The sequence below is a fragment of the Oncorhynchus mykiss genome, chromosome 8, assembly GCF_013265735.2.
Source record: "Oncorhynchus mykiss isolate Arlee chromosome 8, USDA_OmykA_1.1, whole genome shotgun sequence".
Lineage (NCBI taxonomy): Eukaryota > Metazoa > Chordata > Actinopteri > Salmoniformes > Salmonidae > Oncorhynchus > Oncorhynchus mykiss.
Genome location: NC_048572.1, coordinates 37,781,940 through 37,807,895, shown reverse-complemented (window position 1 = coordinate 37,807,895; position 25,956 = coordinate 37,781,940). Strand labels below are relative to the sequence as shown.

The window sequence follows — 25,956 nt, the reverse complement described above, 5'->3', positions numbered from 1 at the left end:
TATCCGGCTTGCCGCTAGTTCGGGATGATGTGAGATACCGTCTCTGGGTCACGAAGTTGAAACATATTTGTCAGCTCTTTTTCATGGCCATGGCCAAACATTTTTTTAAGACCTATTCGGCTTAACGTTAATTCGGGTTGACGTGAGACACTGTTTCTGGGTCACGAATTTGAAACATATTTTTCACCACTTTTTTATGAACATTGAAGAAAGTATTTTTTGGGGCCTTATCCGGCATGCACCTTGTTCAGCATGACGGGAGACACCATTTCTGGGTCAAGAATTTGAAACATTTTTTTCACCACTTTTCCATGAACCTCGTGTGAGTCCTGCTTGTTGTTGTTGAAGAACAATATTCTCCAAGCACCCCACAGGGCAGACGTCCCAATTATTCGCAAAAGGAAGCGACGCAGAGGACGAAGAGCCGGATGCCTCGTCCAGACCCGAAGAAGACAACTAGGAAAGCTGCCGTTACCGTCAATATTACTCATCATTGGACAATAAACTAAACGAGGTACGATCACGAATATCCTACCAACGGGGACATCAAAAACGGTAATATTCTATGCTTCACGGAATTGTGGCTGAATGACGATATGGATATTCAGCTAGCGGGATACACGCCGCACCGACAGGATAGAACAGCACACGGTAAGAGCAGGGGGGGCGGTCTGTGCATATTTGTAAACAACAGCTGGTGCACGAAATCTAAGGAAGTCTTTGCCTGAAGTAGAGTATATTGTGATAAACTGCAGGCCACACTACTTGCCTAGAGAGTTCTCAGCTATACTTTTCGTGGCTGTTTATTTACCACCACAGACTGTTCCGGACGGCTGTGTGATCACGCTCTCCGTAGCTGACGTGAGTAAGACCTTTAAACAGGTCAACATACGCAAGGCTGCGGGGCCAGACGGATTACCAGGACGTGTGCTCCGGGCATGACCAACTGGCAGGTGTCTTCACTGACATTTTCAACATGTCCCTGAATGAGTCTGTAATACCAACATGCTTCAAGCAGACCACCATAGTCCCTGTGCCCAATAACACAAAGGCAACCTGCCTAAATGACTACAGACCCAGGGCACTCACGTCCGTAGCCATGAAGTGATTTGAAAGGCTGGTAATGGCTCACATCAACACCATTATCCCAGAAACCCTAGACCCACTCCAATTTGCATACCGCCCAAACAGATCCACAGATGATGCAATCTCTATTGCACTCCACACTGCCCTTTCCCACCTGGACAAAAGGAACACCTATGTGAAAATGCTGTTCATTGACTACAGCTACAGTGTTGGTGTTGACTACAGTTCAACACCAACACATATTTTTCAGCATATTTTCATAAATATGGACAAAAATATTTGTGTAGGCCATGTCCGGCATGCAGCGAGTTCGGCATGACTGGAGAAACCTTTTCTAGGTCATGAATTTGAAACATATTTTTCAGCACTTTTTTTTCTTTTTGTTACTTCTAGTTCGGCATGACGGGAGACACCGTTTCTGCATCACGAATTTGAAACTTATTTTCAGCACTTTTTCATGAACATTGCCAAAAATATTTTTCTTTGCTTCTAAAGAAGCACCCCTCGAAGCAGGGCTTGGGCACTGAGCTCTTCATCACACCTTCCACCTCACTTAAATCTCCCTCATTCACATCCATTTGACCTCCAGAGCTCGGTCTAGCTGATATTTTACTCTGTTTGAACTTGACCCCAGTCTTCTTTGACTCACCATCTCCCGTTTTATCACCATCTTCATCAAACTTAGATTCAACCTCTGCTTTCCTCATTCTCTACAACCCCTTCTTCCTCTTATTCCTTCCAGTTTGGTGTGGCGCCATTTCCGTTCCAATTCTCTGGAAGCTTGCTTCAGAGCTCAGGTATTTTCTGTATACCAGGGAGCTAGTTTCTTATGAGAAATGTTTTTAGTTTTTAGGGGTGCAACTGCATCTAGGGTATTGCGCAAGGTTAAATTGAGTTCCTCAGTTAGGTGGTTAACTGATTTTTGTCCTCTGGTGTCCTTGGGTAGACAGAGGGAGTCTGGAAGGACATCAAGGAATCTTTGTGTTGTCTGTGAATTTATAGCACGACTTTTGATGTTCCTTGGTTGGGGTCTGAGCAGATTATTTGTTGTAATTGCAAAAGTAATAAAATGGTGGTCCGATCGTCCAGGATTATGAGGAAAAATATTAAGATCCACAACATTTATTCCATGGGACAAAACTAGGTCCAGAGTATGACTGTGACAGTGAGTAGGTCCAGAGACATGTTGGACAAAACCCACTGAGTCGATGATGGCTCCGAAAGCCTTTTGGAGTGGGTCTGTGGACTTTTCCATGTGAATATTAAAGTCACCAAAGATTAGAATATTATCTGCTATGACTACAAGGTCCGATAGGAATTCAGGGAACTCAATGAGGAACGCTGTATATGGACCAGGAGGCCTGTAAACAGTAGCTATAAAAAGTGATTGAGTAGGCTGCATAGATTTCATGACTAGAAGCTCAAAAGACGAAAACGTCATTTTGTTTCGTAAATTGAAATTTGCTATCGTAAATGTTAGCAACACCTCCGCCTTTGCGGGATGCACGGGGATATGGTCACTAGTGTAGCCAGGAGGTGAGGCCTCATTTAACACAGTAAATTCATCAGGCTTGAGCCATGTTTCAGTCAGGCCAATCACATCAAGATTATGATCAGTGATTAGTTCATTGACTATAATTGCCTTTGAAGTAAGAGATCTAACATTAAGTATCCCTATTCTGAGATGTGAGGTATCATGATCTCTTTCAATAATGACAGGAATGGAGGAGGTCTTTATCCTAGTGAGATTGCTAAGGCGAACACCGCCATGTTTAGTTTTGCCCAACCTAGGTTGAGGCACAGACACGGTCTCAATGGGGATAGCTGTGCTGACTACACTGACTGTGCTAGTGGCAGACTCCACTATGCTGGCAGGCTGGCTAACAGCCTGCTGCCTGGCCTGCACCCTATTTCATTGAGGAGTTAGAGCCCTGTCTATGTTGGTAGATAAGATGAGAGCACCCCTCCAGCTAGGATGGAGTCCGTCACTCCTCAGCAGGTCAGGCTTGGTCCTTGGTCCCAGAAAGAGGGCCAATTATCTACAAATTCTATCTTTTGGGAGGGGCAGAAAACAGTTTTCAACCAGCGATTGAGTTGTGAGACACTGCTGTAGAGCTCAACACTCCCCCTAACTGGGAGGGGGCCAGAGACAATTACTCGATGCCGACACATCTTTCTAGATGATTTACACGCTGAAGCTTGGTGATCTCTGACTGTTTCATCCTAACATCGTTGGTGCAGACGTGGATAACAATATCTCTATACTCTCTACACTCGCCAGTTTTAGCTTTAGCCAGCACCATCTTCAGATTAGCCTTAACGTCGGTAGCCCTGCCCCCTGGTAAACAGTGTATGATCGCTGGATGATTCGTAACAATTTTTTCAGAATGGCACAAATTCCACGATATCAGGGTACTCATGGAGTCGCCAAAGACTAGAGTTTTCATTTTGTCAGAGCTAATGGTGGGAAGCTTCGGCGTCTCAGACCAGACCAGATCAGACCAGACATCAAGATGCTGACGACAGTACATTACTGTTGTAGGCCTGATAACTGACAACGAAGAGTCAGCCTACAGGGAGGAGGTCAGAGATCTGGCAGTGTTGTGGCAAGACAACAACCCTTCCCTCAACGTCAGCAAAACAAAGGAATTGATTGTCGACTTCAGGAAGCAGTGAGGAGGACACGCCCTAATCCACATCAACGAGAGTGCAGTGGAAAGAGTCAGCAGCTTCAGGTTCCTCAGCGTCCCCATCACCGAGATCCTCACATAGACAGACAACACCACTGGCCTGGTCAAGAAAGCACCACAGGCACCCCCACTTTCTCAGGCAGCTGAATAAATTTGGCATGCCTCCCTGGGTCCTCTTCAAATTCTACTGCAGCACCATTGAGAGCGCCCCGACCAGTTGCATCACAGCCTAACTGCTCCTTCCATCTGACAGATGGTACCGGAGCATCAGGTCCCAGACATCCAGGCTCAGAGACATCGAGGCATACCCGCAAGCCACCAGACCACTGAACTCTTGAACTGGGACAGGTCTCTTGCACACGCTACTGAACACTTGAACTGGGACAGGTCTCTTGCACACGCTACTGAACTCTTGAACCAGGACTGACCGCCGGCACTAGTCTCTTGCGCTGGCTCCCTGCACCTTGCCACACATGTACACAAACACTCACAAGCTACACACACTCCATGACTGATGCTACTGGACTCCTATTTATATTATTGCACAATGCCTATTTCTTATTGCACAATCTATCGCACAATTCAACAGCATCTGTAAATATCCCACTTTAATTCATTCGAGTGCATTCTTGTATTAAATGTTTTGCAAAAATTAATTCAGCTTTTATTTTTTAGTACCCTTTTATTCATTTTTCTATTGTTGTTGCATTGTCGAGTGGTGAACCTGCAAGTAAGTGTTTTGTTGCACTGTGTACTCCACACATATATTACATGTTCAGTGTCTTCGGAAAGTCTGACTTTTTCCACATTTTGTTTGGATACAGCCTTATTCTAAAATGTATTAAAACGTTTTTTTTTCCCCCTCATCAATCTACACACAATACCCTGTAATGATAAAGCAAAAACAGGTTGCTTTATCATTACAGGGTGGTTTGGTTTCATCAGAACAGAGAATCTTGTTTCTTATGGTCTGAGAGCAGTGGCGGTCAGTGCCATTTAAGATGGCGGTCAGTGCCGTTTAACGACTTAGGTGCACATTAGTAAAATAACGTCATCGTCAGCATAGCTAATAAAACTAACGCTACAATCCTGCAGTGACATTACAGTGTACAGTCAGTAAGCTGTTACACCGGGGGGCCCGGTGGCAATAAATTAGTAAAACCAAAAGCTTACCTAGACTTGGAAGAGTTCCAGTGTTGTGTTGGAAAGTCATAGCCAGCTAGCTAACATAACACACCTCTGTTTGAGCAGGGTGTTTCAGTAGGCAAAACTAGCTAGCTGCATTCGCTAGCTAAGTGAAACTGAAAGTGAAAAACAATGACTCTCTCTATTTCTCTCTGTTAAACTGCTCAACTACTGTCTTTCTCTCTCTTTGAGTCAACTACTGACCACATACTATGCACTGCAGTGCTAGCTAGCTGTTGTAGCTTATGCTTTCAGTGCTAGATACATTATCTGATACTTTGATTGGGTGGACAACATGCCAGTTCATGCTGCAAGAGCTCTGGTAGGTTGGAGGACGTCCTCAGTAAGTTGTCATAATTACTGTGTAAGTCTATGGAAGGGGTTGTGTACAATGAGCCTCCTAGGTTGTGTATTGAAGTCAATGTACCCAGAAGAGGATGGAAGCTAGCTGTCCTCTGGCTACACCATAGTGTTATCCTACAGAGTGCTGTTGAGGCTACTGTAGACCTTTGCAAAATATGTATATTTTTTCTTTGTGATATCCAATTACAGTCTTTTCCCATTACTACAACTCCTGTACAGACTCAGGAGAGGCGAAGGTCAAGAGCCTTGTGTCCTCCGAAACACAACCCTGCCAAGCCACACTGCTTCTTGACACACTGCTCGCTTAACCCGGAAGCCAGTTGCACCAATGTGTTGGAGGAAACACCATACTGCCAACCTTGTCAGTGCGCATGCGCCCAGCCCTTCACACGAGTCGCTAGCGCGTGATGGGAGTAGGACATTCCGACAGGCCAAACCCTCACAACGCTGGTCCAATTGTACAGCTGCCTGATGAGTCTCCCTGGGTCAAACTCGGGTTTGTAGTAACACCTCAAGCACTGGGATGCAGTGCCTTAGACCACTGCTCCACTCTGGAGGACCCACAAAATAGTGTTTTAATCAATTAGTTGGTGACGTGATTATATTTAGTATAGTTTTCTCTAAAAAGGATCACTTTTTAAATGTTTTACCATTTTTGTCCTCCCCTTCCTCCTCTGAGGAGACTCCACTGTCTGAGAGTCTTTATGTGCCTTTTGGCAAACACCAAGTGGGCTGTCATGTGCCTTTTACTAAGGAATGGCTTCCGCCTGGCCACTTTAACATAAAGGCCTTATTGGTGGAGTGCTGCAGAGATGGTTGTCCTTCTGGAAGGTTCTCCCATCTCCACAGAGGAACTCTAGAGCTCTGTCAGAGTTTTTATCGGGTTCTTGGTCACCTCCCTCGGTAGTCCCAAATGTATTCCATTTAAGAATGATGGAGGCCACTGTGTTATTGGGGACCTTCAATGCTTCAAAAATACACAATCCTGTCTCGGCGCTCTACGGACAATTCCTTTGACCTCATGGCTTGGTTTTTGCACTGACGTGCACTGTCAACTGTGGGACCTTATATAGACGGTGTGCGCTTTTCCAAATCATGTCCAATCAATTGAATTTACCACAGGTGGACTCCAAACAAGTTGTAGAAACATCTCAAGAATGATCAAATGAAACAGGATGCACCTGCGCTCAACTTTGTCTCATTGCAAACGGTGTGAATATTTATGTAAATAAGGTACCAGATTTTATTTAGACATTTGCAAAAATTTCAAACAACTTGTTTTCACTTTGTCATTAAGGGGATTTTTGTGTGGATTATTTAAATGATTTATTTCATCCATTTTAAAATAAGGCTGTAATGTAACAAAATGTGGAGAAAGTTAACGGGTCAGAATACTTGCCAAAGGCACTGTACTTAGCTAATAAACAAAATTGAACTTGATAACCATCTGCTTCACTAGAATATAGGAAATATATTTATATTTAATTCAAGAAAGGCTTTACATATGTTCAGAGGGAGAAGAAAAATCCATTTCACTACCATATTAAAAGTCTTTATTGATATTTGGTCAGTACATGAGAAGGATGGAAGTCAGAATAATGAATTCAAGGTACATCGCGTAGAAACTACACACATTGTCAAACAGAAATGTATTTGCCAAGGATTAAAAAAAATAAAAGTCAACATCTAAAAGGTATCATTTAACATTGCAAAGCTACTAAAGTGAACTGTGGTTTGACTTTTATTGAGCATGACTACAACACCAGATGCTTGATCATTTGAGTTTGTCAAGAGTTCAAACAAGAACGTTATCGAGCAACATGTTCAAATAACCAAGAGACCAAAGAAAAAAAGATCTAGCTTGAATCATACAAAACTCAAGTCATATGCACATACATTAATTCATTTCACGTAATGTTCCTGTTTAGCAATGCAATTATTTTCTTTAAAATTGTGGAAGAGGTATCACGATAGGCAAAGGAGAGGAGAAAAAGTTCTGGACAGCAGTTCTGTTTTTACCAACTATGCGTTTGTGTCTCGTATAAAAAGAAAAAGACAAATGACGTGTTATTATAAAGTACATTACAAAACTGTGCCACTGCTCGCGCTCAGGCCGTTCTGAGCCTGCCGCGACCCCGCAGTCCTGTTCCCCTTGACGACCAGGGCAGACTTGTCTTCGTGGGGGTCGGTGTTGGAGTCTGTGTCGTTCGAGTGCTGCGTCAGGGACGTTTCGCTGCCCGTCGGGGAGTCCACGCTCTCATACCCTGTGCTCAGCTGGCTCCCGAACCCCCCTGCTGCTGTACCCCCTGCACTGCCACCAGTCTGGCCACCCGCTGCCTCCTCTGAGTGGTTGGAGAGTTTCGTCTCGCCCTCACCGGGGCTGGAGACCATGGGGGACGGGGGAAAGTCTTCCTCTGTGCTGCTGACCTCGCGGTACAGGCTGGGGGTGGTCGCCGCACCCCTCTGGGAGGACGAGCTGCCGTTGCTTGGGCCGTTGGAGACCCTTCCGCAGTCTTTCCCGGCTTGGGCGGAGGGCTGCTCGGGCTGGCTGGGGGGCTCGGCGGAGGGTGAAGTCCTGCTGGGGCCTGCCCCGGCAGAGGCAGCTTGAGCTGGGTTCTGGGAGAGCTGCTGACGGGTCTCCCTGAGCTGCTGCTGGAGGACCAGGATGGTGCTCTGCATGCCCTCTACTTCCTCATCCAGCTGGATGATGAAATCGTTCAACTCTGGGAGGGATGAAAACAGACAAAGACACAGGTCAGAATATAGGGAGATTGGACGCAGTCAGGTTCAAGAAAGAAAGACTGCCTTTATTTACCTGGGGCTAACATTTATTTTTTTGGCCAGGAGGAAAATACACTGAATATTAGAAACATGTCTAACAAAAGCTCCTGCATCTGAATGTACAGGTCTGCTGAATACACGCAGAGGAGAATATAGCTCCTCCAATGCAGAGGTTACAGACCACACTTTACTGTAGCACAGATTAATAACCTGGGGAGCTACAAAGCACACATGGGCCTTCACTGTGCTGAAATTTAACATTTAAAGCTTACATTTTTTATGGATACTATTTGAACCCAGGTCTGAGTAGATGGAGGTGGGCTGTTGTGTTCTCACCATCTTGGCTGCTCTTGAGCTCCTCGCTGTACTTCTTCTGCAGGGCCAGCTCTGCCTCCAACTGGGCGATACGTCCCTGGGACAGCTGCCTCCCCAGCTCCTGGTTCTCCTGGATCAGCATCCGGCACTTGGCCATTAGCTTCTTCCCCGTCTGGCTGCAAGGGAGACAGGCCTCACATCACACAATGACCCAGGGCACAGCCAAATGCCACCCTCAGGCAAGGACAGCCCAATCAGTCCAGTGACCTAACTAGGTGGTCACTATGGTGGTGTTCCAGGTTATAATTTATGCAGTCAAGCTCTGGAGATTATCAGATCACCTCACATTGCTTGAAGAGGTGTTTAACATTGCAGGTACCACATTGAGATCTTCTGATGTGCAGAACGACTGCAAAAAAAATAAAAATAGGACATGGAACACCACCGTCCCCACCCATCCACTAACACTATGAATCTTGCCTATCCATACAGCAAGTTTCCATTTTCCAAAGTAGTATAGTTACAGATAGCGGAGACCGTTTGGACTTGGCAAAGGATACCAGAAACGATAGCATAGATGCACATTCCGATAAAACAACATTCTTATGCAGCAGCAGTACCTTTACCTTTTGAGTACCCCATGCACATTTTACTACTACAGGTGGGCGCCTACAGTCAGCAGGATGAGAACCAAGTTAAAGTACCCAATTTCAGCAACCGTACATTTGGTTTCTACACACCCAAATTGTACTTTCAACAGCAAATTAGACCCAAAGAAATCCTAGTCTGTCACAACCGACCATCTTCTAATGGTGTGAGTATTATTCAGTCAGCACCTTGGATAAGATCACCTGAGGTAATAATGCACTAACCACTGCAAAGCATCCTCTGCTGACTCTTTTAAACAAGGAAAACACATGCTTAAATTGCATTGACATTTCAGAGGAACCATGGCAGCCAGAGAAATCAACTTCAGAAGTCACCACGTCACTTAAAACCTAGGAACACTGCATGTCGCATCAGACTATAGATACTTCCTAAAAACACAGCAGCTTGGACACTGGTTCCAGAAGCATGTGTGAAAATCATACTATTGAAAATGAACTGTGAGAGGCAACCGATGAGATTTGAGATTACATTTCGTAATACTTGACAACAATGCATTGTCTGACAAGGATGTTGCATTCAGCTTTACCACTTCAAACAAGCATTTTTGACCATCAATAGAATGACGTTAGCCAGATATTGGAAAAATAAAAACCAGACATTCTTAGGAGAAACTGGATGAGCAGCTGATAGTGGATTTGAAGTCTAAAAGATTAGAAAACACACAATCGTGTTACTCTGGTTGCTACCTGAAAAGGTCAAGGGCTATCAATTCTTCTTGCTTGCCATCAAAAACGTAAAATGTTGCTTCTTTTAAGAAAACTACTTCCAATGGATCATACCCATCATTGCTGGAGTCTTGTGGTGAATACAGCATAATAGTAATTTTACGGGTTGTTCCCGCCACGAGTGTTGTAACTATATCGATGGCCAGATATCCAAGGCTGTTTATTGCTCTGTTTGGAATTGAAAAACCAATCAACGAATTGCATATTGCAGATAAATTACAATTTTTCCAATTAATGACATCCTTAAAATGTCAACTGGAATTAAACCCCCCCCCCCCCGAACCAAAAAAAGGTTGACGGTTGCTAGGGGGGAGGGAGTGTGAGGTCAACAACAAATACATAAAGAACAATATCATATTGGACTGAATAAATACATTCTCATGAAGTGGTAACATTACTTGTTTCACACATTTGTAATCATTATGAGAAAATATCACTCAAGCACCATCTGCAGTGCGTACATTTTACAGTGAACAATTTGGAAACATCAAGCGTCAAAATAATGTAGCCTACTGAATGTTCTTTTTTTTCAAGGTCACCAAATCGAACAGAGCAAATGTCTGACACACTGCAGTGCAAGAGTATTTAAGAGAATCAAAAAGAGGAAAGTAAATGAAACAAACATAAGAGGCAACTCACAAAATAAAACATGTAAATACACTCTACCCGTATGTGGGCCCATGCTCAAAGACACAGGCAATCAGACCCTCGCTCACGCACGCCTCAACCATAGTCAATTCTGGACTGAGGGTCTGGCTCCTCCCCCAGAGTCTTAAACATTCTACTGGCTCCTCCCTATAAAGTCTTACAGTTTATCCTAGAACCTTTCCCACAGTATTTTCATTGTATTCTACAATCTGTCCAAGAGTCTTAGAGTCTCAGGAGCACTAGTGGGTATGGGTGTGGCGTTTTCCACTTAAATGTCTTTAGCTAGCGGGGCATTGTCTTTAAATGTTCAATTGGTTATTTAGGCTAAGGGTGCTCTCCCTGCTCCGGCAGTTTGCCCAAGACTGCCTCAATCTCCACCATAACAATCCCCCCCCCTCATTTAATAAGGCAACTGTCTGGCTTGGGCTGAGAGAGGGGCGGTGGGGGGCATATCCGTGTCGGACGTGACCACCTCTTCAGGAACAGTCCCGACTCCTTCAGGGCCCCTGGACGGTGAGGGGGGGTGAGAGAGCTGAAACACAAGTGTCACCTGACCATACTGTTTTTTTCATTCAGTTTAGATTATGTGATATGTAGCTGGGGGACAGTAAAAGAGTACACAAAACATGGATGGCAGTTTGTTTTTTGTGTATTTGGTAAAGTCTGAGTCTTGTGGTGAGTACAGCATTTCTCAGCCATCCCCCCCACCATGATTCCTGCATGCCTGCAGAGGGGGTGGGGGGTGTGAGGAGGTCTTGACTTTTTTGTGGGGGTGGGAGGAGGAGGGGGGAGTTATTTTGATTGTCTTTACCTATCTGGTGTAAATTTCCAGGCACTCAGTTCATTTTGGGCCTGCTCCAGTTTGTCTTTAGTCTGTTCCAGTTCTCCCTTCATTTTGAGGAAAAATAAGTTGATGGCCGGGTCTACCATTGACGACCGCAATTGGGCGGCACTGGGTTGCTGGACTTGCTTGAGGTACTGGATCTGGGTCTGCAGGTTGAAAGAGATAAGTGTCAATAAAGGCACAAGCACATAAACTCAACTTAGAAAATCCCTCCTTAAGCTTCTGAAAGTAAAAAATACATTGACTTAATTTACACAAGAGGCAATGGATGTGGCTAATAATTGAGCTTTAAAAGCAGTCCCCATTACTGTAGCTGAACAAAGTCATGCTTACACGCTATTTATTTAACTTTGTAAATCATTATTGAAAATAGGTTGCTTTCAAAAGACACCTTCCTGTTAAACTATGATTAGGGATGATTAGCCTAAGTGTGGGACTGGACTCATCTTGTACACTATAACGCTGCGTAACATTTTATGCACCAAACTGGCCAAGTCAGTTTGATTGAACTCAGTTGCCCGACAGAAGGAATGGCATTTTCTGTTGAGTGAGCCGCTATGCAGTCATTCAGAGAGTGAGAGGTCTGACAAGCAAGACTTCAGGAGCCTTAGTGATATGGGGGGGAAATCGATACAGTTACATATTAGGGATACCAACACAATTATTTTACGATATATTGTATCACTTTGACAATATCGTAATATTATTTTGCACACCTTGGCTGTAAACAGACCTAAAAGTAGTTACTTCAAAGCTTGTTCTCCCATCATCTTTTTAAAATAGGGAGTCAATATGTTTTCAGGAATTATTTCCATGACTGATCAAAACTAGTTTAAGACTCTTGTCCCTCTGCAGCAGACATATGGTAAGCAATATGTTTTGAACATCGAATCGCAATAAAAAATAATAGAATCGCAATACAAATTGTATCCGCACCCAAGTATCGCAATAATATTGTATCATGAGGTCCCTGGCAATTCCCAGCCCTAGTGGCCAGTGTTTTATGTTAATGTAAGCTCTAGTGTTATTTTGTTTCCATCAGGAGTATGACACTAAAGACTTGGGGCGAGCGGGGAGGAGTAAACTATTGACAAACCATTGATAAGGTGGAAACTCTGCTATACTGTACCCCCCTTTCCCTGCACAGCTTGGGAATAGGACTTAGACTAAGGTCAATACCTACACTTATATCCAAAAGGTTGAGATCTACTGCGTGACAAACATTTTGTTACTAAAATAGGCCTACATATCCCCTAGTCCCCTCATTTAGAAAAACAGCAGGAAGTATTGCAGTGGGATACTTACTGTACACTCTTGCATTTCCTGCTCCTTGGTTGCGAGCCGCATGACTAGGATGTTCTCCCTGCGTGACGCCTCCTGCTGCTGCTGCTTCAGCTTCTCCTCAGACTCCTTCAGCCCAGTCACATCGTTCGCTGAGACGGTGAGTGGAGAGAAACAACGCACAGTTAACCTGTGTCAACTGAAAAGGAGCCATCAACACCCAAACAAAAACAAACTTAAAAAAGGTGTTAAGTGTGGGTATTTGTTCTTCTAAAATGTGAAACTGATACCCAAAGCCTACCACTAAAAACAAAGGATAATTCTTTCCTATCAACAGCTGACACTCTTATTGTATTGAATGATGACTTGGTAAAATGTTGGAGTAGGCCTACATTGTTTGGGGCACTTACAATTCAGATCAGCATATTTTGCCTCCAGGATCTGAACGTAGGCTTCATGTTGGTTCCACCTAAAGGACCAATAGTAAACATGAACACACTTGTTATCACATCCAAACAGAAACAATCATCCCACCCTCCCCCATCTAACAATAGTGTTATCTATTTACCTCACACACAGTTCCTCTCTGGTCAGGGTCTTCATGTCAGATTCACTGAGGCGAACCTGAATGAAGATGGGAAAGAGTCAGCAAGTTATTGGCTTTAGCTGCATATAACTTGTCATTACTGGAATCTTGGTTAACATATAGAGGCGCCCTCTCACCTTCTTTGGAAGAGGTTCCTCATTTGTCATTCTGAGCTCTGAAAGGGAAGTAAAAGTACCAATTAATTGAGTTGAAGTTTCAAGAGCAAGCCATTCAAAAATGATACATGAGCTGCTACAGCCGATCAAGCAAATATTCTGGAAGTTACTTTTCGTAACAAGCTATGGGCATTAAGGTATAAAATAATGGGTTAGAGACCATTTTCGCTAACAATGATATTAAGCTAGTTATTCTAAACTACTGCGAAAAAGTAACGTCCGGTCGGGGCTGTATAAAAAGTGGCATGTTTATAGGTTCTCTCTAAAGGATTATGTTAACTAGCTAGCGAAATTGCTATTATATCATAATAAACCAACTAGCTGAAGTATTCAAATATTTGAATGTGCGTGTGTCAGTCTCATCCATTCTCTTTTGTTTGATTTAGTTCTAACGTTAGCTAGCTAGTCCTCATGCATCTCCCACGTTAACAGTGCAAATCCACAACACGTAACATTAGCTAGTTTGCTACTGTTCTAGCTTAACTGGCTAACGTTACGTTTAGCCACCTAACGTTAGCTAGTTAAAACCGGACTTCTATTACAACTCCGATTCTTTGTTATAATCGATAAACGTGATAGCAATTCCATTCGTATGTGTTTGTTTTATTTTAAAGCATTTATTAGCAGGATAATACGCAATGGCCAGCCAACTGTTACATTAGCTAACGCTCGCATGTCTCGACAAGAAAACAAAATAACTAACACCTCACATTTGGCCCACGTCAGACTTACGAGCTACCTTGGAATTCAGTCTAACGATATGTTACCTACTTTTAAGGATGATCTCAAGTAAAATGTGCATCGCCTTAAACTGTTTAACCAAAAATGTTCAGCTAACGTTAGCTACCTGTCGGTTATCGTGTTCTGCTTCTTGTTATCACAAAATGGCGGAGAAAGCAGAGACTCCAGACTCCCTCCTGCAAAATTTGCGTTCCTCTTCCTTTCGCGGACTCGTGTTCGCTAAACCCTGCCGCAAATGAACACTTACCGGACCCGTTTCCTTCAATATTCGAAACCAGTATGTGTTGACCGCCTTAGCACTAATATGCAACGTTACAATCCGATTTTAATTGGTTTCTATAACTTAATTATTGTTATTCGAATTCGCCACGGTAGGGATTCGGTGTCGCCGCCATCATCTGAGAGACGATGGCAACCACAGCAGCGCATCAAAGCTCTCTAGTTGCTACAGTGCTGAAGGGGCGGGCTGAGTTAACATGATGCTATCAGACATGTTAGGCTAGCTAACTTTGTCACTACAGAATAACACCAATTTCAATTACTATCCATCCAAACCATGTAGATTAAACACCTTGCCAGATAAATCGTTTTTCAACATCTTCAGAAAATGCTAAAAAAAAAAAAAAAACGGGACCCACAACATGTATTGCTGTAGGTTCATGTCATTAGTTGGCTAGCTGGAAAGTTAATGTGTAATCAGTTGAATTCTGTTTTAAAGTAACATTCAACAATATTGTTTTAAAATGTAAACCAGTCATTAATACAAGAGTTCACCTGTCAAATTTGCTAAACGTGAGAAATGCAGCTTGGGTAAAAAAATGAAATAAAATAAAAAGTCAAGGCCATCCGGAAGCAAAATGGGATGGGTGGAACTATGATATGGAATGGCGTTCTAACGCTCGAAATGTTTTTTTTTTCTGCACAATGTAGCTAATCCCTTTTGCACTAAACGTTATCGTAAGTATACAGTACAAATAATGTTTGATTTTATACGGTTTTCTAGTAAAATGTGTGTGTATAAATAAATACGTATCCGATGCCACCCCCACGTACTGATATGGTATCTTCTAACAGTGATGTTGAATTTCAAGGGCAGTTCTACTTCTATTCTGAACGGTGTACAGTGGATACGGTGTGAAGAAACATGAGCATGCTAAGCAGAGTGGGTCAAGTCCGCAGGTAAAACTACAAAATGCAATGAAGTTATCCATTCGGTAACAAGCCATGATTTATACACGATGAAGGGCGATAACAGACGAACGTTGTTATTGTTACGTTGTTTGTTTTACGTGATGATTGTTAGTTATAGCTGTTTAGCTAGCTTGTGTTAGTAGTCACCTTTTAATAGTTACTAGTAGCTAGCTAGTGAGGTAACGTTAGCTACTCCCATATAACGATAAGCATTACCCAGCGTGTTACTGGCAATTCAGAAATTACTGACAGTAATCTCTTCGTTTATCAAACCGTTTCAACATGTTGGTAAGCAGAAATGGTCTTACTTGTGCATGTGGTCGGCCAACAAGTATGCGTAGAAGTTGTCAATATTAGCTATATACCCTGGCATTATTTTTTTTATTATTTATTGCCTTGTTTGTAATAGACAGCATCATGAGTCAGGCCTTGCCCCCTTGACTTGACAACTCAACACCTTGCTCAGGCCGCAAAAGGCAACTTCATTATATACTATAGCTAACGTTCTTTTTTATCTCATCTGCCAGGACTTGAGCAAGTTGCTATCTATTCTCAACACAAGTAGCTTATTAATCTTAGACAAATGTTGCTATGCTGTGAATGATTCGGTAAACCCCCCCCCCCCCCCCCCCCCCCCCAAATCAGAGAATTTCACCCTGTGTGAACTCTCCCTAACTAATCCAACCTCTTCCCAGGCTGTCAGCTGGGGCCATGAGCTGCTTCTAAATGGAAGCTGGCTTGCAGCAACCATTACTGGTTGAGCTGAAAACAGTTTTACTGCTTATGCTTGATTACATTTCCCACGGATGGGAATGACATGACATTGACATCTCTATTTCCTGGTGGTTTTAGGTGTGCTGCCACCGTGACCCCAGTCCTGGGCATGGTGGCAGCCAGATGGAAGCACTCGCTCCCTGACCTGACCTACGACTATGGAGCCCTGGAGCCTCACATCAACGCAGAGATCATGCAGCTCCACCACAGCAAGCACCACGCCACCTATGTTAACAACCTCAACGTCACAGAGGAGAAGTACCAGGAGGCACTGGCCAAAGGTGAGAGGAAAGCCTGCTGCTTAAGACATTAGTGATTTAGAAAAAGTGGTGATGTTAGGGATTTTGTAGTTCCTGGATGAGGTTCCTTTTTGAACATTTAATTGAGCCATAAATGCATACCTGTCCTGTATTTACACTTGTAGTGTGTAGCCAATCCGTTACCTGCATGTGTACATGTGATGTATTTCAGGTGATGTGACAGCACAGGTTTCTCTCCAGCCTGCTCTGAGGTTTAATGGAGGAGGCCACATCAACCACACCATCTTCTGGACAAACCTCTCTCCAAATGGCGGTGGAGAACCACAGGGTGAGTAGCCTTGGAACATCAGGCTTCTCTCACGTTGTTCAAAGCCTGGGGTAGTTTTTGGTAGGAAGAAGCTAAATAGGGGTGGAGTCTAGATGGAAACTAGTGACTCGTTGCCACAAACCAATCCACTATTTTGTGTGGGTGGAGCTCCGAACAGAGGTGGTATTTAAGATTTTTTTTTCTGACTTGCATCAAGCTAGCTAGCATAAGATCCCCAAAATAATGCAGCATAGGCTACAAAAAAAAATCTGACCCGCTAAGAAAAGAGACTTGGACAAAACAAATAGGACATGCCTCTTCTGAGGGGAAACGTCAGATGTATGCAGAGCCAATCAAATCTAAGTGTTAACAGCCACTGTGCCCATTAAAACGTAACATCCAATACTCAAGTTCTCCAGACTTCCAGATTTATAAGGCCTCTCAAGACTACATGTTGAGCAGCACTATTGGGAGTTTGAAGCAGCAGTTTGAGAAACTTCTTTCCCCTAATCTTTTACTTGAACTATTCTCCACAAGTTGTTGTATATTATAATTTGCAACTATCACGGTTTATACAATTTGTGGGAAAGTAGCAACAATGGCCTATATGTTCCACTTGCATTTTCAATTCAGACTCTTTCCTGAATTTGCTAAATTGTTGTTATTGGAAACCCATTGGAAACTTGTATGTAATTCATCAGTCTGATCATTCTTTGTTTGTCCATCCTGTCACAGGTGAGCTGGCAGCGGCCATCAACCGTGACTTTGGCTCCTTCCAGGCATTGAAGGACAAGATGTCTGCCGCCACTGTGGCGGTCCAGGGCTCAGGCTGGGGCTGGCTGGGCTTCGACAAGGAGAGCGGGAAGCTCCGTATCACAGCCTGCCCTAATCAAGACCCACTGCAGGGAACCACAGGTCAGTGGCTACTGGCCAGGTCCCAGTACTGTTATATGTTATCTTGTTCATGTCTGTCTGGGGCTCAAACAAGGGTATAGTGCCAGTGAATGATATACAGTAGTGATGCACCTATTACATTTTTGGCCGATACCGATATCCAATATTTTCCCTGCCAAAAAACCTGATACCGATATTTAACATTTTTTTGCCTCCTTTTAAGCATTATAGTATAGTTAACACACACATGGATGCAGCGGTCTAAGGCACTGCATCTCATTGCAAGAGGTGTCACTACAGTCCCTGGTTCGAATCCAGGCTGTAGCACATCTGGCCGTGATTGGGAGTCCCAATTGGCCCAGCGTTGTCCGGGCCGACATTGTAAATAAGAATTTGTTCTTAACTGACGTGGCTAGTTAAAGGTCACACACACCACACTGACCAAAAAGTTATTTTGTAGGCATTTATATATGTTCCCATTACCAGTAAAACATAATCAAAACCTATTTCTTTCACTTACTTGCTGTGCTGTTTCGTTGTTCAGTCATTTCATTCTCAACCAGGATTTCTATGGAACGCCGTTTGGGTCTTTACGTGTCAAAAAAGATACATGTAAAATAACACTGTCGTGTCAAATAACACTATTTGACCAAACAAGACCTGAATATGACTGCACGTCATAATTTAACGTGTTCATACATTTGTTACGTAGTTATTACACTCACTCGTATTTCATATGTCACATCGATACGTGTGCTATGATGCTGGTAAAGTTGTCTTGCGCATTCAAAACACATTTTTGAATGCCAAAACTAAAAATATGTTAAGCATATCCGTTCATTTGTTAGATTGCAATTAATTTCCTAACTAGACTGATGTTATTGTGGAACAGATGGTCATAAAGATAGCTAGCTCATGGATGCAAACAATCTAGGTGTCATCTAAATAACCCTATTTATAAAAGTTCTTATTTGATTAATGCTGGTCGGACCCATCTATGTGAAGCTAGCCACAATAAGAATTAGCCACAATAGTGGACTTTGGTAAGCCTTCAAAATAAAAGTATGGTATAATTCTACTATTCGTATTAATTTGCATCACTGTCAATTACATTTATTTAGAAGGAAAAATTCAAATTCCACTTATTCCTAATCCTTATTGTGGCTAGCTTCGCAACACATAACCCGGTCGAGCCTCATTAGCCAGATGAAGCAAGCTGGCTAGCTATTTATTTTCATGAACTGAAGTTCAATTTCAAACCTAGCTAATACTTACTCACAAGGATTCCTAAATCATTGCTAAGAATAATGAAAATGACTGCACTTTCTACTGGTCATTGTTTTCAGGCTGGTTGTATTGGTGCTACCCCAGAAGTTGCGGTCGAACAAATTATGCTTTCTTACCAACGCGGTATTGTAAACACATCGTTCGTGGCCGGTGTTTGCTTGTTTGCAGACTTTGTACAGCTTTGACAGTGCTAATGTATATTTTTTGACACGCAAAGAACCAAATGGCATTCCATAGTATGTATGTTGTGAAGCTAATAGCGAGTTACTGTGTAACTCTGGTTGGGCAACATCTGAAAAATAGCGTACTTGGTAGTGTGTACCGTTGCCTGACCAGTCGGCGAAAGCCAACAGCGCCGACGACAGAGTGTTTGATTGTCAAGGGCAATGAATTCTATTGTCTTGGCTTTAATGCTTTTCACCTTTTGAGTTGTCTCGCTGAAATTTTCTTACTCTTTGAAATGACTGCTCGACTTGTTGACTGCTCGATCCACACAGCAGACATTGTGGGCTAGGTTAGGAATGCTGTGTTGCACGTGTACTGCAAAATGTTATGAGGCGTCATTACGTCATGTACCTACGTTATATAGGTATGCACGGTAGCTTTGACATCGGTTGTTAACATTGGTGTTAAACTAGACATCGGGCCGATACCAATGTTGGCATTTTTAGCTAATATCGTCCGACTCTGATATTGTTGAAGGAATTTAATCCCTCTGTTTTAATTCCCAATTAAAATTAAACACTGTCAATTCATAAGAATTTGTAAGACCCTTATTTTATAGGAATGGACAGAGCCCTGGTCTTAAAGTCAAGTAACAGCCTTTATTCAAGAGAGTACTGCCACAATACAGGTTACCACAGGTTATAAACTGAAAATGACGTCATTAGTTCTAACACTACCCCGTGCCATCTCCGTTCCAGTACAAAGGCTGTGTATCAAGCCTTCCCACATCCGTCTCCCTACCAATTTAATATAATTTACGAGTCTTGTGTAGATAAGCACTCTAGCCAGTCTGATTCATTTGTACCAAGGAACAGACCGTCATTGTTCTAAACTCTTGACCACATTCACACACACATTATTTTCAGTACTGGGATCAAGAAAGAAAACTCATACATATACAGTAACATAATAGTATTTGGATTAGTACATATACAGTAACATAATAGTATCCTGATTAGTCAGTCCTGATTGAAATGTATACATAATTAGTCATCATTGATAAAAATTCCCTTGACATATGTTCACCGATATCGTGCATCCCTAACATACAGTGCCTTCAGAAAGTATTAACACCCCTTCACTTTTTCTACATTTTTGTTGTGTTAATCCATTTTAAATTCAGACCTTAAATGTAGATGTTTTTGACACTGGTCTACACATAATGCTCCATACTGTCAGTGGCATGACTACCTTCTCTGTGCCTCACACATACCGTTGAAGTCGAAGGTTTGCATACACCTTAGCCAAATACATTTAAATTGTGTAACTTGGGTCAAAAGTTTTGTGTAGCCTTCCACAAGCTTCCCACAATAAGTTGGGTGAATTTTGGCCCATTCCTCCTGACGGAGCTGGTGTAAATTAGTCTGGTTTGTAGGCTTTCATGCTCGCACATGCTTTTTCAGTTCTGCCTACTCATTTTCCATAGGATTGAGGTCAGGGCATTGTGATGGCCACTAAGCCATTTTGCCACAACTTTGGAAGTATGCTTGGGGTCATTGTCCATTTGGAAGACCCATTTGCGACCAAGCTTTAACTTCCTGACTGATGTCTTGAGATGTTGCTTCAATATGTCCACATAATATTTCTCCTTATGATGCCATCTATTTTGTGAAGTGCACCAGTCCCTCCTGCAGCAAAGCACCCCCACAACATGATGCTGCCACCCCGTGCTTCACGGACGGGATGGTGTTCTTCAGCTTGCAAGCCACCCCCTTTTTCCTCCAAGCATAACGATGGTCATTATGGCCAAACAGTTCTATTTTGGTGTCATCAGACCAGAGGACATTTCTCCAACAAGTACAATCTTCGTCCCCATGTGCAGTTGCCAACCGTAGTCTGGCTTTTTTTATGGTGGTTTTGGAGCAGTGGCTTCTTCCTTGCTGAGTGGCCTTTCAGGTTATGTCGATATAGGACTCGTTTTACTGTGGGTATAGATACTTTTGTTCCTGTTTCCTCCAGCATCTTCAAGGTCCTTTGCTGTTCTGGGATTGATTTGCACTTTTCGCCCAAGTACGTTCATCTCTAGGAGACAGAACGGGTCTCCTTCCTGAGCGGTATGGCGGCTGCGTGGTCCCATGGTGTTTATACTTGCGTACTATTGTTTGTACAGATGAGCGTGGTACTTTCACGCATTTGGAAATTGCTCCCAAGGATGAACCAGACTTACGGAGGTCTGCATTTTTTTTTCTGGGGTCTGAATTTGAAGGTAGGCTTTCAAATGCATCCACAGGTACACCTCCAATTGACTCAATGATGTCAAAGCCATGACATTATTTTCTGGAATTTTCCAAGCTGTTTAAAGGCACAGTCAATTTAGTGTATGTAAACTTCTGACCCACTGGAATTGTGATACAGTGAAATAATCTGTCTGTAAACAATTGTTGGAAAAATTACTTGTGTCATGCACAAGCTAATGTCCTAACCGACTTGCCAAAACTATAGCTTGTTAACAAGAAATGTGTGGAGTGGTTGAAAAACGAGTTTTAATGACTCCAACCTAAGTGTATGTGAACTTCCGTATTCAATTGTGTGTGTGTGTGTGTGTATGTCTCTCTCTCTCACTCTCTCTTATGTCTGTCTGTAAGGTCCCCTCAGTTGAGCAGTGAATTTTAAACACAGATTCAACCACAAAGACCAGGGAGGTTTTCCAATGCCTGGCAAAGAAGGGTACCTATTGGTAGATGGTAGAGGTCGACCGATTAATCGGAATGGCGATTTAATTAGGGCCGATTTCAAGTTTTCATAACAATCGGAAATCGGTGTTTTTGGACACCGATTTGGCCTATTTTTATTTATTTTTACACCTTTTTTATTTAATCTTTATTTAACTAGGCAAGTCAGTTAACATAATTTTTTTTCAATGGCTGCCTAGGAATGGTGGGTTAACTGCATCGTTCAGGGGCAGAACGACAGATTTTCACCTTGTCAGCTCGGGCGAATCAATCTTGCAACCTTACAGTTAACTAGTCCAACGCTCTAATCACCTGCCTCTCATTGCTCTCCATGATGAGACTGCCTGTTACGCGAATGTTGTAAGCCAAGGTAAGTTGCTAGCTAGCATTAAACTCATCTTATTAAAATCAATCAATCAATCAATCATAATCACTAGTTAACTACACATGGTTGAGGATATTACTAGTTTATCTAGCGTTTTCTGCGTTGCATATAATCGATGCGGTGCGTATCGTTGCGCCAATGTGTACCAAACCATGAACATCAATGCCTTTCTTAAAATCAATACACAGAAGTATATCATTTTAAACCTGCATATTTAGCTAAAAGAAATCCAGGTTCAGGCAATATTAACCAGATGAAATTGTGTCACTTCTCTTGCGTTCATTGCACGCAGAGTCAGTGTATATGCAACAGTTTGGGCCGCCTAATTTGCCAGAATTTTACGTAATTATGACATAACATTGAAGGTTGTGCAATGTAACAGAAATATTTAGACTTATGGATGCCACCCATTAGATAAAATACGGAACGGTTCCGTATTTCACTGAAAGAATAAACGTCTTGTTGAGATGAGAGTTTCCGGATTCGACCATATTAATGACCCACGGCTCATATTTCTGTGTATAATTATGTTATAATTAAGTCTATGATTTGATAGAGCAGTCTGACTGAGCGATGGTAGGCAGCAGCAGGCTCGTAAGCATTCATTCAAACAGCACTTTGTGCGTTTTGCCAGCAGCTCTTCGTTGTGCGTCAAGCATTGCGCTGTTTATGACTTAAAGCCTATCAACTCCCGAGATTAGGCTTGTGTAACCGATGTGAAATGGCTTGCTAGTTAGCGGGGTGTGCGCTAATAGCGTTTCAAATGTCACTCGCTCTGAGACTTGGAGTGGTTGTTCCCTTGCTCTGCATGGGTAACGCTGCTTCGAGGCTGGCTGCTGTCGTCGTGTTCCTGGTTCGGGCTCAGGAGCGAGGAGAGGGGCGGAAGCTATACTGTTACACTGGCAATACTAAAGTGCCTATAAGAACATCCAATAATCAAAGGTTAATGAAATACAAATGGTATAGAGAGAAATAGTCCTATAATAACTACAACCTAAAACTTCTTACCTGGGAATATTGAAGACTGTTAAAAGGAACCACCAGCTTTCATATGTTCTCATGTTCTGAGCAAGGAACTTAAACGTTAGCTTTCTTACATGGCACATATTGCACTTTTACTTTCTTCTCCAACACTTTGTTTTTGCATTATTTAAACCAAATTGAACGTTTCATTATTTATTTGAGGCTAAATTGATTTTATTGATATATTATATTAAGTTAAAATAAGTGTTCATTCAGTATTGTTGTAATTGTCATGACTGACAATTTTAATATCCCTTTGAGCATATTAATTACACTTTGGATGGTGTATCAATACACCCAGTCACTACAAAGATACAGGCATCCTAATTAGCTCAGAAGCCGGAGAGGAAGGAAACCGCTCAGGGATTTCACCATGAGCCCAATAGTGACTTTAAAACAGTTAGTGTTTAATGGCTGTGATTGGAGAACTGAAGATGGATCAACAACATTCTAGTTACTTCACAATACTAACATAATTGACAGAGTGAAAAGGAAGCCTTTACAAAATAAAAATATTACAAAACCTACATCCTGTTTGCAACAATGCACTAAAGTTTTTTTGTTTGTTTTGTCCTGAATACAAAGTTATGTTTTGGGCAAATCCAACGCATTACTGAGTACCACTCTCCATATTTTTAAGCATAGTGGCGGCTGCATAATGTTATGGGTATGCTTGTAATTGTTAAGGACTGGGGACTTTTTCAGGATATAAAATAAATGAAATATGGCTTGGCCCAAGAAACACGAGCAATGGAAATTACTGTTGGAAAGACCAAAAGGACAGATTATCAAATTTCCGATTTTTGGTTCCAACTGCCATGTCTTGTGAGACGCTGAGTAGGTGAATGGATGATCTCCACATGTGCGGTTCCCACCGTGAAGCACAGAGGAGGTTTGATGGTTTGCGCTTAGTCCCACTATCATTTGTTTTTCAGCTGGACAATGACCCAACACACCACCAAGCTGTGTAAGGGCTATTTCACCAAGACGAGTGATGGAGTGCTACATCAGATGGCCTGGCCTCCATAATCACCTGATCTCAACCCAATTGAGATGGTTTGGGATGAGTTGGACTGCAGAGCGAAGAAAAGCAACAAATGCTCAACATATGTAGGAACTCCTTCATGACTGTTGGAAAAACATTCCTGGTGAAGCTGGTTGAGAGAATGCCAAGAGTGTGCAAGGCTGTCAAGGCAAGGGTGGCTACTTTGAAGAATCTAAAATGTATTTTGATTTAACACTTTTTGGAGTTTCATAATGTTATGTCTTCACTATTCTACAGTGTAGAAAAAGTAAAAATAATGAACCCTTGAACGAGTAGGTGTCAACTTTTGACTGGTACTCTATGTAAATTATGTTTTTCATTTTCAATACATTTGCATGATTTTACTGTGTGTGTGTGTAGATGGGTGATAATACAAAGCAGTTTAATCCATTTTGAATTCAGTCTGTAACACTACAACATGTGGAATAAGTCAAAGGGTATGAACACATTCTGAAGGCACTGTATGCCTAGTTAAGTTTCTGTTGAATGATTTTACTTAATTATTATTATTTTTTCTCTCCCCAGGTCTGGTCCCCCTGCTGGGTATTGATGTGTGGGAGCATGCCTACTATCTACAGTACAAGAATGTCCGACCCGACTATGTCAAAGCCATCTGGAATGTCATCAACTGGGAGAACGTGAGCGAGCGCCTCCAGGCCGCCAAAAAGTAGACCACTGGCTCTTCCTTCCTGCCCCAAACCTTACCCCCGCAGACCTTACTACCTTAAGAGAGCACAAAATACCCTCTTAACCCAAATGAAGATAGCTGCTGTATACTGTACCAGAGAGAATATTCAGTCTAAAGCTGTTTGTTTGTCCGACTAGGTTTCCATCCAATTGGCGACAGATTTTCATGCGAGTATTATAAAATCGGCATTAGAACAATGTGCATTTTCCCACAAGATGTTTCCATCAAATTGACTTGTTGCAAATGCTGTGCGTGATGACATTGCACATAAAAATACCATATGTGGTTAAATTCCCAAGTACCAAATAAAAAAGCAAGTTAAATGTGTTTCTATTGCATTGAAATCTAATGATGGTTCTAAAAAAAAATGTTGCGTTGTATACCGAGTGTGTCCAGTCTTGTAATGTCACGTGTCCTCTAGTGCACGTATAGCTTACATGATAAGAATATTATAAACAAAAGAGCGAGAATTTTTATGTCAAACGGCAGACAAGCATTAAGCTCATCACCATGCACTTTCACCTCCCTGTGAAGTCTTAATTTATTTAATCTGTAGACTAATAAACTGCATGCTTTCCCGATGAGTTGCAGTGGGATAACCGCACATATCATTCTGTGACTCAGTTGACTTCAATTAGATTGTAATGTTATCAATATTTTCTCATAAAAGCATTTCCACTGATATTTCTCGCATAAGTAATTTAATTACGATTTTCTGTTTCTATCAGGCCTGTCATTACTTCATTTTTTTATCAGACCTGTACTTTACTCACATAAAAAGGTTGGATGGAAACCTGGTTAGTGTTGCACAGATATCAGGTAAATGTGATTGAGGCAAATGTTTTTGACGTGATATAATAAAATATTTAGTTTGAATTGTATCTGCTTTGTGGTTTTAATTAGCATAATACAAAAATCTCCATTAAAAAAATCTGCCGCATCTGCGGTGCTAGAGCTGCGTTTGTCAGATCATGAGACATCCCGAAAAATCAGTCTACTCACAAAATCATCTGTAGCGTCAGAACGGTTTGCCCTACAAACTCATCTAAGGTCCCTCGGTACCAGTTGAAAAAATGAATCGAAGTTTATATGGAGACTGTTGAAAAAATATATGG

The 25,956-nt window shown here is 42.2% G+C and overlaps 2 protein-coding genes and 1 non-coding gene across 7 annotated transcripts; 1 reads left to right on the top strand and 2 right to left on the bottom strand.

Moving 5' to 3' along the window:
• Positions 1 to 6,860: 6,860 nt before the first annotated feature.
• Positions 6,861 to 14,888, bottom strand: LOC110529887 (pre-mRNA-splicing regulator WTAP). 5 transcript variants are annotated; one of them, XM_021612537.1, is made up of 8 exons: positions 14,121 to 14,166; positions 13,311 to 13,348; positions 13,156 to 13,211; positions 12,998 to 13,056; positions 12,612 to 12,739; positions 11,274 to 11,452; positions 8,442 to 8,596; positions 6,861 to 8,047 (listed from the first exon to the last, which is right to left on the bottom strand). In XM_021612537.1, the coding sequence occupies exons 1-8, from the start codon at positions 14,149 to 14,151 to the stop codon at positions 7,407 to 7,409; spliced, it is 1,287 nt and encodes a 428-aa protein (XP_021468212.1). In that variant the 5' UTR covers positions 14,152 to 14,166; the 3' UTR covers positions 6,861 to 7,406. The 5 variants fall into 5 exon arrangements, with proteins under 5 accessions (XP_021468212.1, XP_021468213.1, XP_036841333.1 ...); XM_021612538.2 differs by lacking the exon at positions 14,121 to 14,166 and adding an exon at positions 14,197 to 14,625 and having other exon boundaries at positions 6,864 to 8,047; XM_036985438.1 differs by lacking the exon at positions 14,121 to 14,166 and adding an exon at positions 14,865 to 14,888 and having other exon boundaries at positions 7,407 to 8,047.
• On the bottom strand, positions 8,221 to 8,355 carry LOC118965681. The gene has a single exon (XR_005053059.1). It is a non-coding gene; the product is annotated as a small nucleolar RNA SNORA22 (small nucleolar RNA).
• A 279-nt stretch (positions 14,889 to 15,167) lies between the features above and the next one.
• Positions 15,168 to 25,722, top strand: sod2 (superoxide dismutase 2, mitochondrial). The gene is made up of 5 exons (XM_021612540.2): positions 15,168 to 15,269; positions 16,134 to 16,336; positions 16,527 to 16,643; positions 17,358 to 17,537; positions 24,679 to 25,722. Exons 1-5 carry the CDS (start codon positions 15,235 to 15,237, stop codon positions 24,822 to 24,824), a joined length of 681 nt encoding a protein of 226 aa, XP_021468215.1. The 5' UTR covers positions 15,168 to 15,234; the 3' UTR covers positions 24,825 to 25,722.
• The last annotated feature ends 234 nt before the right edge of the window (positions 25,723 to 25,956 follow it).